The sequence below is a fragment of the Anas acuta genome, chromosome 4, assembly GCF_963932015.1.
Source record: "Anas acuta chromosome 4, bAnaAcu1.1, whole genome shotgun sequence".
Lineage (NCBI taxonomy): Eukaryota > Metazoa > Chordata > Aves > Anseriformes > Anatidae > Anas > Anas acuta.
The window spans coordinates 33,000,562-33,020,770 of NC_088982.1; the positions used below are offsets into that span (position 1 = coordinate 33,000,562).

At 40.4% G+C, this 20,209-nt stretch overlaps 1 protein-coding gene across 12 annotated transcripts in view; it reads right to left on the reverse strand.

Annotated features, from left to right (window-relative positions):
- TNIP3 (TNFAIP3 interacting protein 3) overlaps positions 1-20,209 on the reverse strand; it is a 72,379-nt gene that overhangs the window by 35,984 nt on the left and 16,186 nt on the right. For 7 of the 12 annotated variants that reach the window (XM_068680634.1, XM_068680632.1, XM_068680636.1 and 4 more), the window contains 2 exons: positions 15,329-15,414; positions 5,559-5,694 (listed from right to left, as the gene is read on the reverse strand). In XM_068680634.1, the coding sequence (XP_068536735.1) occupies positions 5,559-5,694; positions 15,329-15,336 (144 nt within the window). In that variant the 5' untranslated portion in view covers positions 15,337-15,414. The remainder of the gene's footprint in view (positions 1-5,558; positions 5,695-15,328; positions 15,415-20,209) is intronic. The other 5 variants (XM_068680637.1, XM_068680639.1, XM_068680638.1 and 2 more) reach the window with 1 other exon arrangement.

The window sequence follows — 20,209 nt, forward strand, 5'->3', positions numbered from 1 at the left end:
TTACAGCAGTGACAAACAGGTCAGCAAACGTTACAAATCCCAATCTAACGCTTACATGAATCTTAATTTCCCAGATTATTTCATCTCTTCCTCTCAAGTAAGTCTGTGTCATATCATTTACTGGCCACGCTCAAAAATCACCAGAAAACAGGGAAGAGTCTCTGAGTGGAGAAATACAAACTTAGTAAACTCTCACAATATTTCTGCCTCCAACTTCTCCACAAATACATGTAAAACCAAATCACCACCAGCAGTGGATGGCATCAAGTAACTTTTTACAATCTCCCCAAGATACAGTTGCATAGACCTTTATCTAGCCAGGGTTCTTCATACATTTTAGAGCACATTTGTATGTGCTCTAAAATATGTGCATATAGGTAATTTGCACTCCTGTGATCTGTTTCTCACCCTTTACTTCTACTTCCACTCTCTCCCCAGAAAGTAACCCTCTTTGCACATTTCTTTTATCTATCCCAAACAAGAAAACAAAATGTTACGGCTCCTGCTGCTGGGCTGTGACACATAGCTGTAGCATCAGTCACCACTGAATACAAACCAACTTTTCCTCACCTTTGAGCATAGTTCAAGAAAACAAGGAAAAGAAAAGAGAGAACGAGCAGATTTTGCTTTCCAACAGAGTGAGTGCTGTAGTTTGTGAATTGATAGAAGAATGATCATTTTCTTTCTTTGGACAGCTGATCAGGTCTGGGTCCTCCTAGAATGACTGACAGTTTTTCTTCTGCCTGTGTATACTGTAAAAATCCTTTCTTAATGTCCACACAAGCCATTCTTGTCCTTGGCTCACCCTTCTCTATCTCCGTTACGACAACAGATCAGAACATGATGAAATATACTAAGAAAACACTATATCGAGCAAACCGCCACCTGCAGGGAGCTTGAGTAAGCCTGAAACCCCCTGTAATGTCAGTGAATCATGATTTAAAACCTTTACATTCTCTGAAATAGCACGAGTTCTTAGCAGGACCTTTATACTTCTTTTTCCAACCCCTCACTCTCCAACACTCAGTTTTCTCTTCCATCCTTCACAATCCTTTTTCTTTTCCTCCCTGTCCATACCCACATGTGAGCACATGAAACATTATCCTAAGCATTTATGATTTTTGTCCATGCCACAGACAATGGTGACAAAGTTAAACCACTCTTCCAAAATCATCAGGCAGCTCTCATCTTTGCGACATCTTAACTTCCACTTTTGTTCACAGCTGTCTTATTTTAAAGACCGCTGTGAAGGGGAAAACACTTTTATGGCAAGCAGTTGGAGCACACTCGGGGAAGAAAGCTTCAGAAACTTCAGAGCATGGCTGCCAGGGATGGCCGGCAGCAAGCTGGGAGCCAGGAGCTCCTGCAGACAGACTGCTGTGAGTAGGAGTAAGCCCACCAGATATCCAGCACAGAAAAAAGTCTTCCCAGGACGCAAAAGGGACCAGGAAGGACTTGCTGCCCCTTGAACTCACCTAGGTGACTCTCACAAGTAGCAGCACATGACCCCACCTACAAGGGCAGAGTGAGCTGAACTGCCAAGTCCTTTATTAATTTCTACTTGGTTTCTATGAAATTATGTCATTTCTACTAGCAGTGACTTTGAAATTCCTTCCCCTCTTCCTCCTCTCCCTGTTTAAAAATAACAATTATTTGTATTCTAAGAAGATCTGACATTTCTAGGTGTAAAAGGCTTATAGTCATTTTGGGGATGCTTGCAATGAGATTGAAATCAGAGCCTGGGAACTCTGGCCAGCACTGAATCCTCTCAAAAGCATCAGCACCACCAGAAGTTAGAAGTTCTCATTTTTCAGAGAGTGATGGATCTTTATTCTGGGAAAGGCTTTTGTTACAGTATTACAAAATAGGCACACACAAGATAACGAAAGCCACTTGTCACTTCTGAAAACTGGCTGTTCGGACACTGCAGTGAAACCAAGAACCACTAAATTGCTTGCACTAAGTAAAAGCAAATTTTTCCCCAATTATAAGAAAAATGTAAAATCTCTTTTTTTTCTTCCTACCCTATCAGGTATCTGCCTGAAGATTTTTCAAGTTATGCTGTTCAGTTTCAGATTTGGAGAAGTCAGATTTACTCTGAGATGAACCTTAGTAAAAATTTGGTAGCTTTTGGAAAATCTGTTTGCTTGCATTTTGGTAGCTTTTGGAAAATCTGTTTGCTTGCATTTTGGTCAAGCTCTCCTTTTGGCTTTGAAACATTTTCATAAGTGCTCTGAAATCTGTTACTCTGCATTAAGCAAAATTGTATAAAATAAAAGCTTCTGGAATAAAACGTTTATTATACCAGCAGTGCTTCCTACATTATCCATTGCTAACCTTTTTCCTGTTGTGCTTCACATGGTGAAATGGTAAAAACTGAGAAATCTTAGTCAAAGAATAACATCAGCTCCTAAACCAGAAAAAGAAACTCTTCCTGTCTCGACCCAGTCCGCGTGCTTCACCCAGACAAATGTGTTAAGAAGGGATTTTCCCTTGAACAAGCATGTCGGCCTCAACATTTTGCCTTGTTCAGTTAGTGCAAACTCTAACAGGAAAATAACAGTGCAAATTTGAATGTGTTCCTTAATATGTGGGAACCAGATAAAATTAGAGCAAGATGTGGCTTCAGAGTAAGTACATCACACAGCTTTCTGTTTCAGGATTTCCTTTATCCATTGTTTTCCTTCATCACTAATGAGACTAACCACAAGGACATGGCTATTTAAGTGCTTGCAAACTCAGGCCTGAAGATAAAAATCCAATTTCATGATACTCTAATTGGATAACAATTTATACAAGTAGCAAACAGGCTATTTTGAGTTTTACAACATAATCGGTGCAAGAACATACAGTCCTTTATTTCTTTATTTCCTTTCTCTCTTTGCACCCAAAAGAGTTCAAATACTTGGGAGTCTGGTATTCTTGAGCTACCAATTGATCACATAAAATATATAACCTCTGCCAATAATCCTTACTTTACTTTATGTTGACACACTGCTGAATTTAATTGCTGTTCTTCCTTTCCCATCTGATATTTTTTATCATCCCTCCCTTTCCCCAGAAAACATCCTTCTTGTGTATAAAATCTTGATTAAGCCATACATACACTGAAAACACTGCATGAGTACTTTTAGTAACATCAGTATTTTGATGCATAATGTTCAGTCTAATTTATTTCAGTTGAATATAATCAGCTTTATATTTAAATTTGAAAGTGAGACATTTTTATGTTATGAAACACATTTCTTTGATTTCTAATATTAAAACAGCAAGTTGCTTGATCCCTTTGGCCTTGAATTTCCCTCTCTAAAAGGGAGAATAAGGAACCCTTTCCCTCCTGAGTCAGATAGGCAGTTTCACAGACTACAGCTTTGCAATCCTTGTTCACGTACACTCCTGCTATACATTGCAGCAGTAAGTAAATGATGTTGCAGAAGAAAAGGGCAATAGGCAAGTAGATATGAATTAGAAATTGTTAATTGCTTTCGTCAGTAAAGATTTCATCATGTTTCTGTTTTTCTTTTTTGTCTGTAGCTCTAACAAAAGTAAATATATTTTGTTATAGTGAGAAGAGCTCACTATATTTATTTATTAATTCTGTGCTAACTGAAACCAGGACAGGGAAAAAAAAAAAAAAGGAAAGAAAGTCAAAGGAATTTGTTTACAGACACTTCCAGGTAACACTTTCAAAACTGCTGTGAGCTCAGAAGGAAATGCCATTCTACAGCATGCAATTCATACTCTTTACTCCAGGATAAATTACGAAATGAAAATAAAAATGGCTTGCTTGCTCTGCCAAATAACTTCCTAATAGAATGCTAACACTATAGTGAGGGATACACTCGTTTCATTATCATATTTTTCCCAATTCCTACACAAAGAATTTAGCACTCATTTTAAGTCTAGATCACCATCTCATTTCACAAACTGATATTTTCTTTTTCCTTTTTTCATGCCATTTTAGAGTGTTCATAATTGAAAGGATAATAAATTTCTGTTTTGGAAAATAATATATTTAAAAAAAAAAACGATCTGGCACGTGTACTCCTAGTTTCTTATACTGAAGTTGCTGGAGCTTATCACAGTTGTCAAGCTGTCATCTGAAGTGCAAGTCAATAAGCACACAAGTGAAAACCACTTTGACTTAAAAATACAAATAATAAATAGCCAACATATTCCTAGCGTGGAAATATCTTGAACTTTCTTCTCTTATCTACATAAGCAACACACACACATCTTCCAATGGGAAGTGCTTTAAATGCAAAAATATTAAAAAAATAATACGGATGGAATACCACAATGATATTCTGCGGGAAACACTGAAACACTCTACAGAAGTGGTTGGGACAAGTACATCCTTTCTTTTTCTCCCTCACACCTCCAAATCCATGCCTGCATCTCCTGTCAGAGAGGCTAACATGGGGACTGTGTGTTTCCACAGACCATTTGTAGCTTGCTGTTCTGACCAATAATTTCATAGTTTAATGTGAGCCGATTCTACTGTCAGATCTGTCTTCTGCTTCACCTTTTTATTCATCATTGGGGCTGGGAATCCCCATTCCTCCTCCTGGCTTCTCTTTCCTTGTCTCTAAACCCACTAGCCTGACCCTGTGGCATCTCCTTAGCTCCTAGCCCTGTGGCTCTGCTCCGTTTCTTGCCCTGAGGTCATGAGTCATTTTGGAAATGGCGGTTTACATGTGAAAAGAGCTATGTGTAATTCTGCATTTCATAGAAGAGAGTCATCTCTCCTTTACCGCCTCATCAATTTCCTGTATCACACAGAGGAGCACTACCTTCAGAGATTTCCTTTTCCTCCTGGTGCAGTAACACAGGCAGGTAAGCGTGTTGTCCCTTCTCACAGGGAGCTGCCATTCACAGCTTCATCACTTCTCTCTTCCCACACCTCTATCTCCTTCCTTTCCCAGATTGCAGAAAAGAAGAATTTCCTTTTCACCTCCTATTGCATGATAAAAAGCAGCTTGCTGTTTCAGAGTAAAGGACTGAAACCTCGAACAAGTTTCTGTCATGCTTATTAAGTGCTGCTTCACTGCAAGCAACACAGACCACCTTGGCAGGTGACTTACAATTCTCCATTTATAATACCACAGAAACACAAGTTTTAAATTGCATTTTTCTCCTTCAGTGCTTGCTTCTTATTTATCTAAATGCCATGATAGATCTCCCAAAGATCTATCTTCTTCACATATCTTCACATCCTCCATTAAATCAGAGCTAACAAACACAGCAACCATAAGAAAACGTTAGTGCTCTTGGTGTGCACAGTTTTGCACAGCTGGCTACACAGGATGGTACTTTGGATAATCAGCAGTTTTAGTTGACCTTTTAAAACACTATAAAAAGCATCTTCTCACTTTGTCTTGTTCACAGCAGAAAGTAGTAGTATCAGAAAAATACATCACAAATTCAGTGTATCATTTTTTAATTTTTTAATTTTTAATTATTTTTAAAAAGTCCTGCATAACCAAGTCACACAAGGAAATGTTGCCTGGATGTTCTTCCCTCACAGATAAACAACTGCAAAAGGAGTCTGCATTTACCTTTAGGGAACATGAAGCTCTCTGATGGTTCGGACTTTCTTGGGCAACAGCTTCAGGGTCCTCATGTGATGTGAAAGTGCTACTCTTCTCTATCAGGTTTCTTATTTCAGCATCAAGCTCTTTACTTTCACACCTGCTTAAAAAGAGATAGCAATATGATGCTTTGCAGAGGAACTAGAAGCACAGAAAAAGTAAATTTGTCAGCTGTCATCTTAACGTGACAAGACACAGCAGAGCTAGTCCTGCACTGAGCTCTTGCTACCTTCCTTCCTGGTGCATAGTGAGCGCTCAAGCAGTCTCACACATGCAATCTGTAAGAGTGTGGTGACAGAAATCCATTTAAAATATTTAAACAAGCAGTCCTTATCAATTTTACTACCTTGTGTGTAGAAATCCTAGTCAACCCTTCTGGGGAATTTTTGCAGACTTCAATGCACCCTCATCCCCACCCACCCCCAGTTTCTAGAATGTTAAAATTCATCGATATCAAAAATGCTATCATAACAGTTAACTTGGTTTTAAACTCCAAAACTAGATGCTCAGTTAATGATTTATTTTTCATTGTACGTTTCATTTTCTGTAATATTTCATAATAGACACCTGACATGCATTTTCATTTTTTTCCCCTGTAAGTTCCTACTAAAAACATTCATACCTTATAAAAATAGGTCTGTTCTGGATACTAAAAAGATACTTGTTTTCTGGGAAAACCATTATCTTTCAGTCTCTGCTAAGGACACTCAGGACTTAAGTCCACTGGGTGGCATGCTCCAAATTTGCAGAAGGAGCTAGCAATTAGGGCTGACTCATTAAATACATCGTAGTTGTGGAATGTGACTTTCAGGAACATAATCAAAACCAAACCACCAAAACCCTAGACCCAACCTAAGTTTTCAAAAAAAATACTTCTCTCTTTTGGTAATTTAGACTTTTATTTCCAAATCAGCTTAAAACAATTCCAAATATATATTGTATGTGACCAGAAAGCCAACAGTAAGGCTCTGAAGTATTAGCAATCAGGATATGGCAATGTTACATCTCAATTTAGGCAGAAAATATTAAGTCCGTCATTTGAACTACCAGAAAATTGAAAGCAGTTAGAATTTACCAGTTACATTTATCACAGTTCAGACAGACAATCCACAGGGATCGCACTGCAGGTTCTGAGGAAACTGCTGAGAGGCTAATAGCAACATTATCCAATAAACAAACCCATCTATCCTAATCATAAGACTAAATAAATGAAGTGAATTTTGTGCTGAGAGGATAAAATGATGCATTTTATTACACTTGCTATTTACTCACAGAGCCTTTAACAGGAACATATTGCATTAAGCATGGATGCAAAGTCATCTGCAGAGGAACTGCAGCAACATTCCAGCAGCAGGAAACAAGGACAGGGAAAACTCAAAAGGTTGGATTTGATTTGCTGCCCAGGAGCTGGACAAGCTGGAACTGCATTTGCAGAGTTGCCGTGAACCCTGCCTGCACCATCAAGCACTGAACCTGAGACAGGATTATGCAGGGCGAGCTGGCAGCAAGTCGCTCTCAGTTTTAGTGCCCGTCAAGTGTCCTGCCCCTTCAAACTACCTTGCCTATGCAGAGCCACAGCATGAAAGGAAGAAAAGTTTTCATGGCAGGATATTTGGGTGTGTTTTGAGAGCTAGACTTACAGACAGAAAACAGGACTTTTGGCCCTGTGAAAGGTCCTCGTTCACCACAGCACATCATGTGAGTTTTCTTCTATAGAGAAAGATGCTTCCTTGTCCTAAGCTTTTTGTTGTTGTTTGTTTTAAACCAACACGTTTGCCAGAGCGAGTTCAAAGAAACAAAGCACCCAACCAAAAAGAGCACTGTGTTTTGTCAGACCCCTTTGAAAGGGAATTATGGCCAGCTACAGGCACGCTGAGCAAGAGAAAGACTTCCTTGGTGCACGTCTCCATAAGCCTCATGGGCGTGCAGCAGGCTGCAGCTGCTCTGAAAGCCTGCGGTGGTTTCAAAGCCTCCGTGCTGTGGGGGCGGCGGACGAGCCCGGGTGGCACAGGCTCTGCGTGGCAGCTTGTGGGGCTGGGCATGCGAGCAAGGTCTGAGGCTGCTCAGCTTCCCTTTCACTTCTGGTCTGAGGGGATACGCAGGGCTTCAGACAGTCACAGGACCAAGGAGCCACACGTCTTTTCAACACAAATACTCACGAAGCAAGAGGAAAACTAGAGAAGGAAAACAAGGGAGCTTTAGAAAGAAATCCAGCCACCTTCTGTCTTTCTGAAAAACTGCAAAATCCTGGATAGTTCCACTTGCACTGGTCTTTCTTAACCAAATGTGTGCTGAGCTTCTCGAACAGTAAGTTCTCAGGAAGCAGCAAGACCAACAGCTGAGCTTTGAGGCTTCAGCCATCAGGAGATGCATAATGCCAACTCAGCAACATCAGTAACAACCACCCTTTTCTCTCAGGCCTAGTTCCCTGAAAAACAGCAGCTTCAGCTCATTCAGACTCCTGCGCCTGACCCAGCATGAGCCCTGCTTTGCCCAACAGATTTGGATATACTCTGCACAGAGAACTGGGGGCTTGAAAGGCTTGGGAAGTTACAGCACAGAAGAAGGCACCTGTGGTGCGGTTTTAGGAAAAGTGCATTAAATGATATTTGCATAGTAAGGGAGAAATTGCTGCAACTGCTCCCTTAGAAGCCCTAAAAATGTGGCAAAAGTAGGGGAGAGGTTAAGTAAAGCGAGGTTACGGAGCAGTATTGAGGGATTTAGGACATAGCTGTTAAAACCACAGGCTGATATTTTCAGAGTGAGCTGTCAAAGCTTCAGTTTTTTATCTGCTTGGACAGCCAACCATCGGTGAGAGATAGCTGCTCTTCTCTTCTTTTGCTCCACACACCTCCTGTGTGAGATCAGTACAGCAGCCAACTTAGCTGAGAGAAAAAACTCTTGCCTACAAGTGGCTTCTCATACAGACTGTTTTTTGCTCATTGCCCAGGGTTGCAGTCACATGTCCTGCTCCAAAGAGCTTAAATGTACATCATCCACTTCCTACCTTTCACTACCTCTCCACTGCAAATCACCATCCTTAACTGCTGGCACAACCCACACACCTGGCTGGGTCAGAGTAGTCAGCTCAAACCCTTTAAAGTGAAATAAAGCAGCTTAGAGTAAAACAACTGCTCAAGAGAAAGGAGCAGTTCCTAGGTGCAGCTCTGAAGAAAGTAAAAGACGAGCAGCAATCTCTGGCAGGAGTGCAGTTGTGAGCACCGAGGCAGGCTGCACTCATCTCTGCTGCTGGTTCAGCCACAGCGAGAGGAGGTGTCTGACCACAGCCTCCCGAGATCAGAGCATGAATCAAGCTGGGAAATCCCCCGTAAAGATGGTGGGAGGGCTTTAAGTATTTCTTTGCAGTCAGGAAGTGTTCATTGCTCTGCTCCCTGCAGTTTGTCTTACTTCAGGCTGTACCTGGTATTCACCTTGGGCTCTTCCCTTTCTGTCTCTGTGTTCTTCCCAGGCTTAGCAGTATCTGGGCAAGAGAAGGAGCAAGAACCAGTAATGCCAGTAAAAGAGAAAAAAGGAAGGGAACCACAGAAGACTCCAACCCTTACAAACAGATTGGTGCTCAGAAATATCCACGTGCTTCAACATTGTCATGAAAGTCGGAAAAATATTTTGTTGGCTAGGTTCCTCAGGGCTTTGGTTTTGCCCCCCCCACCCCTTCCCCCCCCCGGGTTTTAGACTGAGGTGTTTTGATCATATATTAAAAGAGTATTAGCCACTTTGATATTTAGAAGGGTACATTTATTTATTGTGAGGTATGTAAAATGTTAATCATATCTGTAGTACACTTCCATTTTACAGACCGTACATTCAGAGCACACAGATATCTGAGTGCTTGAATACCTCTTTGTGATAACAGTGATCAGGAGCTACCACAGAAGACAATTCTTGATGATTACCTGAGCTTCCCCTGGTGAGCTCTAGAGGGCACACAGCATTTAATTTCCACAGAAAGCACGTCTTCCAGAACTACTTTTGGTTTTGTGAAGTTCACAGACGTGTTTCTGCACCATTACCATCCTTATTATGTTGCATCATTGCCAACATTTCCTAAAATTGGGTATTTTGGTTTTCACTAATTATGCTTTTTTAAGGAAAGAAAAAAAAAAAAAAAAAACTTTTGGAAAAGACATTAAACTGAAACCCAGTCAAATTTTAGAGATGCATGCTTTGTAAAATCTATCATTAGAGAATATTTAAAAAAAAAAAAAGAAAAAAGAAAAAATCATGCACTGATATGGGGCAAAGTATATCCCTTCTATGTGTAAAAATTTTCTTAAATATAAAAATAGGAAGAAATAAAAAATACACAATATCCTATTTACACATTGTACTACAATTAAAGCAGAAGCCAATTAAAAAAATTAGAATATTAACACTTTGTAAATTTTGACTGACTTCCTCAGTTTCCTCTGCTGGGATAATTAAAACATTTGACATGGAAGCAGCACCTACAGATGTAACAAAGGCAGCAGGTTGCTCAATGTAAATTTTAGCAGTTTGCAGGAAAAGGAGAGAGCACATCTATACTCATAATTTTCATATCATACATGAAAAGTAGTAGTCAACATCATTCTACCTGTGTCCTCCAAGAATAAGAAATTCCTTAGGTCTGTTCTCTTCCTTTTGAAAATTGCCATTCAGGATTTCACTGTTTGAGATCAGCTGTGCATCAGAGTAAAGATATTTTCATTTCCCCTTTGTATTCACCTTGCTGCCGTTAAAGCATTTTACTCTTTTTGCTCTATGATACATCTTCATGCTATTTTAATTCCTAGGCTTTAACAGCTTTTTGTGGTTAATTATTTATAAATGATTGCATACTTTTTATAGCAACTCAGTGTCTCAGCTGGGAGCCAGAATAAAAGTGTGACCAGCATATGCTTTGTACATGACTGGAACTAAAATTCCCATGTAGATCAATGTCACGCAGTTAAAAAATAAATAAATAAATAAACATGCTATTCTGTCCTCAAAGGGCTATGCTATGAAGCTGTGGTTATACGTGCACAGCATTTTATTAAATTATGCGTTTAACAGCCAAAGCAAAAACCTATCTTTGGCCCAAAACTATCACTAAAGCCGGAGCCTGTTATGGCACCAGAGAAGAAACGTGAGATGTGGAAACCAACAGCTCCCAGCAGAGCCAAGGGCACTTTGCAATCAGGCTTCTCCGCGTCAAGAGAAGCAGCATGAGGCAGAACAACTCCACAATAACACGTTTCCATTACAGAGCAGCAGCCATTTCCAGGCCTGCTCCATGGTCTTTTGATGAGCCACACGCTTTGGGCTTGCTGCAGCATAGATTCATGGCCAAGAAATATCTGCTTATCAACCAGTTGGGTAGGAGACCTGCACAGAGTCCCAGCGCTGCTGTCGATACCATTTGTGAGCTCTTGGCTCTCCCTGCATTTCACTGGGAACCAGCAACAGTGGGCACACCTATAGCGTGTCTCAAAGCATCTACTGCCAAATGCTAATTTAGTACTGAATGCATATAACTATTTGAAATAATAATTTCAAGGCTGGTTGCTGGACTCATTCACCTGTGATTGGTGAAAGCACAAATATACACCATAAACAATCGTGGAAAAAGGTTTTAAGCCAGGATTTAGAGCCAGATGCCAACACCACGGAGTCATATTTTGACGGGAAATGAATTCCAGAGTCTAGGAGTTAAACACATGCTTCATCCCCTTGGGTGGGCATTTTGGACCTCAGATTCCTGCTTTGCTAAGCCTAAAGAGCAGATTAATAGCAGGGTGTAAATTTCTGCATTTGAATTAAGGAGAACGAACTGGTTCGGATAAATTAAAAAATCATTCCCTCCAGCAAAGAAAAGCAATTTCAGCTAATATTTCCCCAATTTATGATAAAGCACTTAATTCGTTTCAGAAAAAGGCCTTTAGAATTTGAGAAAGAAGAGAGCTGGGTTACAGAATTTGTAATCTAACCCATGCTAGAAATATATTTGAAATGGGAATAGAAATCAGGCAAATAATTTTTAAAGACTGTTTACTGCAGAACTAGGTTATTCTCTTATGTTGTATATGATTTTAAAGGATTTTTGCTCTCTTAATTTGGTTTTGTATAATTCTTAGTTTTTTTCCCTCTAAAGACCTTAGGATTTTTATATTAAAATCTTACCCACCTAAGACTAAATGGCAAAGAATTTCTGGTCTAACAAGCAATGGGATGCACAAAGTTTTAACAAGCAATGGGATGAACAAAGTTTTGCCATGAAAACAAGTCTTTTGTTACAGATTCTTTTTTTCAGCCTCATGAACTCTTGCAGCTTTTGTAAGCCGTTAACAAACCACCAGTTCCTGAGCTGACAAACAACACTTACAATCGTGCAGCTCCCTAAGAATCGGTGGTGCCATTCCACTACTCAACACCTCACGAGCAGATCTCCTGAGCCTAAACTCTGAGTGGAATTTGAGCCAGGTCTCTTAAAATTGAACTGCATTAATTCTACATTCTGCCTCACACCCCCCACGGTAAGAGATGGTTTATTAGTCACAAAGCATACTGCACCAGTGCAAACACAAAAAAGAACACCTGCCTTTGTCAACTGCGAGGATATAATTTAAAAAGAGAACAAAAAAAAAAAAAAAAAAAAGCTTCTAGAAATAGTTTTTTTTTTTCCAATCTATTTCCAACTTCCTTTTTTTAACTCAAATTTTACCCCAAAAAAATCACTGAGTATTTCAAAAGCATAGCTGGAAACCCAGCCACCAGCAGCAGCTGAGATCCACCTAGGAGACCTGCACTGTCTCTAGAATGAGAGCTCCCAGATGCTGTGGAAAAGAAAGTGCTGGCACTGTTACTCGGGAATTAAGTTTGAGATTAAAGATAATCTTGCCCCAGTCCCAAGAAGAGAGCTCCATAAGGCAAGGTGTATGATAGGGGGTTAAAACATGTATGTACTGAGACTAGAGCAGAGAAATGCTTAAACTTTCGCTCAAATGTGATGCAGCCAAAACATCTGCCTGTCACCCCATAAACGTCCCTACACTTCTGTTCCCTTTACGACAAAGGAATGGAGCTTTTAAGGAACATTTAATAGCCAGCAGCTGTTTGGCTGTCAAATGCCACATCTGGAGAAGCTGTGCCGTTAATGTGAACAGAAACAATTATTCTTTAATAGTTTTGCTTAATTTTAAGAATTACACAAATCACAACAACAAAAGAGGTGCAATGGAAACACATCTGGTTTCTCAGAAAAGAAGCCAAAAAAGGGCGCAGTGATTCACTGAAGCTGCATCTCTAACTTGTTCTGTCTCATTGAAGGAAGAAGTAAAGCTACTGATATCCAGGTACTTAGTGCTTTTCCAGCCTTCGGCTATTACCCTCAACAAATATGGGATGAGCAAAAAGATGCCAACTAGCTGTCTCACATTAAATCCCATTAGATGTCAGTTACTGCACAGCTCTGCACCCCTCTGTGCGTGAAGGTTTGGGACTCTCTAGGACTGCACTTCAATAGTGCCTCCTCACTTCTGTACACCACAGCCTGCACATCAAGAAGAGAACATCGTTCCCCTTTCACTTGGATCTTCTGCTTAATTACACTACCAAAACCATAACGAAATTTCTTCCTGATGGACAGAAGTTGGGATGAGTTCAAACCCCTGGAAAGTCAATGAAATGATTTTCACTAATTTCGCTGGGCTTTAAACAAGCTCTGAGTGAGTTACTGCTTCTCCAGAGAGACAGTCATCTGTAACGGAGCACCCAGACTCATCACCCAGGGCTCATGCAACTGCGTGTGGATCGCTGGTGCAAAGGGAATTGAAGTTCTGCCATGAAAATCAACAAAATGGAAAGCTGAGCCAAGCAGAGCCACTGACTAGCACGTGCTTTCTGGAGCAGATGAACTCCTCCACTGACATGCACGCATGCAGGAAGATGGTGGTAGATGGCAGGAAAGCATTGAAAGAACCAAAAACTAAGAGTTAACAACAAGAAGGGAGACAAATCTAAAGCAGAGCAAAAATAATGTTTTCAAGTGCCTGCACTTTTCTTATGAAGACCAATAGCCAGAAAAGCTTGAATCCCTTTTAGGACACTCTCCGAGCCCCAGCAGGTACCTTTTTGAAACAGTCACCCTCCCACAGCTCTTTCTAAACTGACTGCTCACTCCAGCGTGAGCACCAGGTGTCTATTCAGACCCTGCATGCACTCATTTCTGTGGAAAGCTGCAATCCTGATGCAATTTTATATGTTTGAGGTTTTTAACTGGTGCTTTACACCACCGATCTTTCTCTTCCTGAATCAGGCATCACCACAAACCAAACAAGACCTATGCACTGCCCCTTTTGCCTCTGAGCTCACCCTTGGGCAGGATGTCGATGTGTCACCAAGCCTCACAGATCTGGGTTCACAGCTGGGCTGCACCCTTGCAGGAAAACAAGTCCGTGATTCATTTGGGTCAGTTTCACCCCTGTGGACCTTCGCTATTTTCAGCTACCTACTAATGGTTCAGGCAGAACAAACAGGAGAGCACCATTAGGAAATTCAGCCAGGAAATTTAACTTACAGTAGCTGATGGAGGACAACCAGCCCTGTTAAGTCAAGCCAACTTCTTGCCTGTGGTAGCTGTTAGGCAGCCAAAATGAAACAGAGAGGAAGCTCGCTGCACAGCTGTCTGCGTCGCAGATCCAGGGCTTGAACTGCCAGCAACTGGCACCTGGTCTCACCAGGGATGCCAGCACCAGGAGGGAGCCTTGACACCTCCCTCTCCTCACAGAAACGTGCTAGAGTCAAACTACACTAGCAGCACACAACGTCTTGAATAAATGGGAAATCCCAAGGGATTTCAATGTCCAGTTATTTCTCAATAAACTAACTGGAACAAAAAATGCTTCTTTCAGGAAGAAAGAAGGGTAGAGTACTATTCTGTAAACTTCACAAAACAAACTATACTTTCCTTTTTTTTTTCCCCTCTCTCATATATGCACATTATGCTTAATTCTAAAGCTATCTTTTAATCATTCTCAGCTACCCGGATTTTTTATTTATTTATTTTTATTTGGTCAGAGTTTGTCTTACTGAATACAGCTGTTCATCGAAATACTCAGCATCATTTGTTGTCTTAAATCTCCCCGTGACTCACCAACAGTCTTAGAAACGGGTCATCACAGTCACAGACTCGCTGAAAGCTGTTAGCAATATTGTGACCTCTCTATCTGTATAAAGTATCTCTCCTTCCTACAGTGCAACCTCTTTTCCTGCCGTTATCAGTCGAACTAGTATTACTCCACGAAGAAGCAACCAGCCCAAGGAGGTTGTGAAATCTCCATACTCAGAAATATTAAAAGCTTGCCTAAGCAAGCTGAGCAATCTGACCTCAGCCCTGCTGGTCCAGGTGACCTCCAGGTCCCTTCCAACCTACGCTATTCTGTGATCATGCTCTTCTCAGTACAAAAAAAAAAAAAAAAAGAGCCCATATTTCACTTGTTTAACCAGAACTGACACATACCTCCACAGGACAGATTACAGTAGGGAAAAAATGTATTAGTCTAGGTCTCTGAAAGAGAAAGTGACTGACAAATGCAGAAAATACTTGATTGTATAGTTCCAAAGCATAATGTAAATTAATTTTAAAATAAATAAATAAAGGGAGAAGCTTCTCCACATAGAGTTAAGATACTTTACAGAATCACAGAATCACAGGATTTCTAGGTTGGAAGAGACCTCAAGATCATCGAGTCCAATACCTTTCCATCTCACCACACTGATGGAGACACAATTCAAGGAGATCCTTTGCCTCTTTATTCTTCCTTTTGAGCTGCTCAGAGTGAATCTGTTAGAAACAGAGAGGAAAAAATAAAGTACACTTAGAGGGAATCAAAAAGGTTAATAATCTAGGAAGAACAACTTAATTGCGTAATCACAAGAAGAAGAGATCATAACATCTTGTCTGCATTCCTGTTTTCTTCTTTATATACAATAAATGGCTTACATGTAGGCCAGGAATCTACTTTCTCCTTCCCACCATCATCTCCTCTTAAATCCACCACTCTAGCAGGGACAGTTTTGCAAGGGCAAGAGGACTATCACTCTCCAGCTGTGGTAGCAGGAATCTCCCCAAGGAGCAAAGCTGTCAGTACCACAAAAATACTGGAAGTGTTGTGAAAGGCTTTTATTATTATTCATCCTAAAAGAACCAACTATTTTAAATACTCTAGAGTTCACGTATGTCCTCAGATTGACCTGAAAATTCATATGCTTCGTGGAAGTATACAGTAAGACTATTACTCCAAATTTAAGAGAATGAGTAGTGAGCCTGATACAGATCACTTGAAGAGAAAAGAAAAGGAGGCTTGTGTAAGTTATTGTGCACGAGTGCATTGTTCAAGAACTATACAAGCTCCTAACAAGCTTCCTGCTCTTCAGGGCTAGTTACTGTCTAGCACTGCATTTCCAAAGAGAAGAAGGGAAAAAAAAAAAAAAAAAAACACCCTTCCCAGATAAAAGGACACACAATGGGGTAACAGTCACACTAAGTAGTTCACATATAAATAATTCTTTCAGATGAGAACCCCAAACATAAAGAAAGCAAGCTGTGTATGTTGTGAAGTACCATCACCTCTACATGACGAGCGGGAGAACAGATGGCACAGGGACTGAGCCACTGCCACCTCACCCCCAGGAGCCGTTCTGCTGCCTGTGCTGCAGGCCAGGGACAGCACTGGGTGAGTTTCTTCAGGATACGTGGGACACCCCATCAGAAAAGGAGTCCAGAAGTGTTATTATACACTTGAGAACAAAGTGTCAAAGCCATTGTGTTATTATAGTCGTTGGAGTTAGAAAACTGGGAGATTAGAGCTTTATCATGACCTAAGAGATTTCATAACGCCTGGTGGAAGGATGACAACGTGACCACTGGAATAAAGCAGGAAGCGATCAAGAGTGGAACCTGCCATTTATAACCAAATAAGTTTTCAATTACAAGCCATTCTCTTTATTGGTAACATCAACTTAATGTGAAACCACAGCTGAACATTTTATAGAAACCATGCTGCTTCATCTATGTGCAGAGCAGAAATGTAAAATAAAAGTTTGCCAAGAGAAGATCTGAGGTGTTTGGCATTCCTCCCCTGCTTAATTCTCCTTTCCAGCAGACATTTCACACATTTTAAATGCATCTGGTAATCACTAATTACAAGGATCCTATTAAGAAAAAATGTAAATTCAGTTTCATATGCAACTTGATTCCAGCTTGTCTGAGTTTTATGGGTGTCTGTTTAATCATAACAAAAACATGTTGAAGTATGGAAAGCTGTATTCATTTGATTTTAATGGGTGCTGCAGACATTTGGTATTAATAAGAATTAAGCCTTTTTTTGGGATGCCTACACTTGGCATTTAGAAGTCTAGGAAAATACCAATTTTGAAAAATGTTGACCTGGAATGAATACTCCCAACCTCCATCTAAACAAAAAATAACATGAACACACTAAACCAAATCTGGTCTGAAGAGGAAAAAATTAAAAAGATAAAAACACCCAGACAAACCCACCACCACCACCAGAATTCAGAGCACTATTTAATCCCTAATGCATCCCACTGGGCTTAGACACTTCAGCATCCTCAGACCCATATGCCAAGTTACGCACACTATGACATCCCCCATGCTGAAAAAATAAGCTGTGTTTAAGTGATGCAGGTTAGAACTGACAATAAAGAGGATTCCTATGCTGGTAAAGTTTATGCAACTGCAAATAAAGAAAGCTTTGGGGAGGGAAAAAGTGAAGGACATGGAAAGATTCCTTGTGTGACTTGCTGTTGATCTGTTGCTTGTTCTGCAGCAACAGATCAGTTCAGGGATCGGATGTGCTGGGGAGTACTCCAGGCCCCTGCACTGGCTGCTCTGGGTTCTCCGTGGCCCTGCTCTGCAAAGGAGCTGCTAAAGCTGACAATTCCCAAGTCAGTGCTTGGCCCAGCTGAAGACCCAGCTATCACAGAGCAGCAGTTCTCCAGAAGTCCTGCTGCCACCACCTGCTGGGGGTGGGGGGATCCCTCCCGCATGGCTTTGCAAAGTCCGTGGTACGCATCTCCTGACTCTTAGTCATATGCAGATTTTGCTGCATGCCCCACAGCACCGGGCACCCTGATTTAATATGTCTTTACCAGCCGGTCCAGCTACCAGAAGCTATTTCATGGTCATAGCACAGGAGTACATCCTCCCTCTTCTGAACAGTCCAAGCTGTGGGGAAAAGCAGACCTCACTATGGTGAGGGCTGGCGTGTTGCACACAATGGAGCCCGGCACCTGCTTTGCTTTACCTCCGCTGTTCTCCAAACGAGTTTTGGAGACTGTGTTGATGCAGGGTAACGGCCTTGCCTTTCATTTCTTAAGGCTTTGTGCTGAAGTGTGTCAGTCCTGAAAGGTCTTTTATTCTTTTTTTTTTTTTTTTTTTTTCCAAAATCATTTTGATTCTTCACAACAACAAAAAAATTACTGCAATGAATCCAACCTGTGTTGGCAGTGCAAATTGTGCTACATCTAAATCTGGTTACAAAGCAAACAAGAGGCATCTAGGTTATTGTACAAAACATGCACACTTTTATAAAAACAGCTAGAAGATTTTACAACTACAGTATGCAATTTAATGCTGTAGGGTTTTTATTGGATCAGACAAATTGAAGCCAAGGTGGATAAAAATTCAGATACTTCAAAGAATCAAGGCTACGTAGGAAATAGGGGAGGTTATAATGGTCATGTAAAGGATTGCTCAGAATTACATAAATTCTCTGCTTTCTGTCAAGGCTTTTAAGAACAGGAATGCTCTGAAGTAAAACAGGATTTGTTTTGCTCACAGATTTATGTGTTTTAGCCGCAATTGAAGATGTATCGTAAAAAGCATACAAAATTCCTTGGTGCTCTCCTACCAGATTTATCACTGCTCCAGTGATAATCCAAGCCTTAAGTGCTTCCTAAATATATGTGAACAGGACAAAAAAGCTCTTTTTGGTTGGAGTACTAATTTGTATTAAAAACAAGGAAGTTTTCCACATGCAGAAAACATACTTGGAAAGAAAAAAAAAAAAAAACTCCACACAGAGCAACAAGAAGACTAATTCTTATAAAATAATAATTATTTAAAAAAAAAAGGCCACATAGGCACTCAAACTAGAGCTTCAAAATGTTATCCGAAGCACATTTCAAAAACATCTATATTGTGAATCTTAAACCTGCACTGCTCTCACTTTGTCTCCTGCCACATTCTTTTTCTTTCTCCAAATCCAGTGCTAGCCTAAGAGCATCCTATCTTCCTCAACCTTCATTCCATTTTCCCCAAACGCGCTTTGTAATTCATTTGTTCCTGTGTTGTGCCAAAGCAATATTTTGTGGGGATGCAGTGTAAGATGAATCTCATAACTGAGCCGGCCTAAACAAGGCAGGAAAGGGAGAGAAGATTTTGTAAGGTTTCTCCACACACACACTCTATCCAATGATTCAATTTAACTAAACACCAAAATAAACTGACATTGTCTCAATGGAAGGAGCAGAAAACAGCTAGCATGCCAGAAAAAAAAAAAAATAATGAAGTAAATACTTGCAAACTAGGCATAAGGAACAAACCCAAGAATAAGTTACCTTTCCACTGAAACACTTTTTTTTGTAAAGTAAAAGATCCAGGACTAACCGTCACAGACGGGCCAAGTAAAATTACCTCATTTAAGTAATACCCAAATTGCAAAATAGCTCCAAAACAAAGTGGAACATATATAATCATAAATGCTGTTGATAAACAAGCCAGCAGGTTACACACTGTGTGTGGCTGTTGCGTAGGAGGGGGGGGGGGGGGAAAGAAATGGATTATTACTGTAAATGTGATCAAAATGGAAGAGCAACCGAAGAAACAAATAAGCATTTGATGAAAAAGATCCTAAGCAACATATACGGAAACTAAATCGATACAGCAATAGAGACTTCAGGATTTTTTTTCTTGACCCATAACTCTGAGAAAGTCAAAAATACAACATAATATTTCTGTGACGTCTTCCTCCCTAGATAGTCCCATGTTTAATACTCGTAAATAGCACTAGTGTTCAGTGCAGCCAGCCTTCAACCAGCTATTACATGTCTTCCTGCTTTTGCATCCACGCTCTTTGCTGAAAATGCAGCTTCAGTCATGTAAATGCAGCACAAGAAAACCCACAAAGACAGCAAGCTCTGCCAGTCCTCTCCTCCCCCTGTTATTTCCTGATAGTGCTGAAACTTCAATATTAGACCTTTTCTAATCAAATATTTAAAGTCTGACATTTTAGTTGTGCGAAAAATAGAAAGTTGTTAGGTTCTTCAGCTGTCTTGCCCAATTAGATTCAGATAAAATGAAACTGGTACCTGCATTGTGTGCTGCAGGGAGATTTAACTCTGAATATTTAAAACCGATCTCCCTATTAAGCACAATTTTCCTTGGTTATGGTAGCAGTAGAGTCAGAAGAGCAAACATCCCCAAAATCCTAATTCACAGATGCCACAAATCTGTGATATCCAGAACTTGATAAGCACTCTATTTAATTTCTTGAACTAATCTCAAACTGTGCAACAACTGAAATAAATCAAGACCCAAAACAACTGAAGGCTGT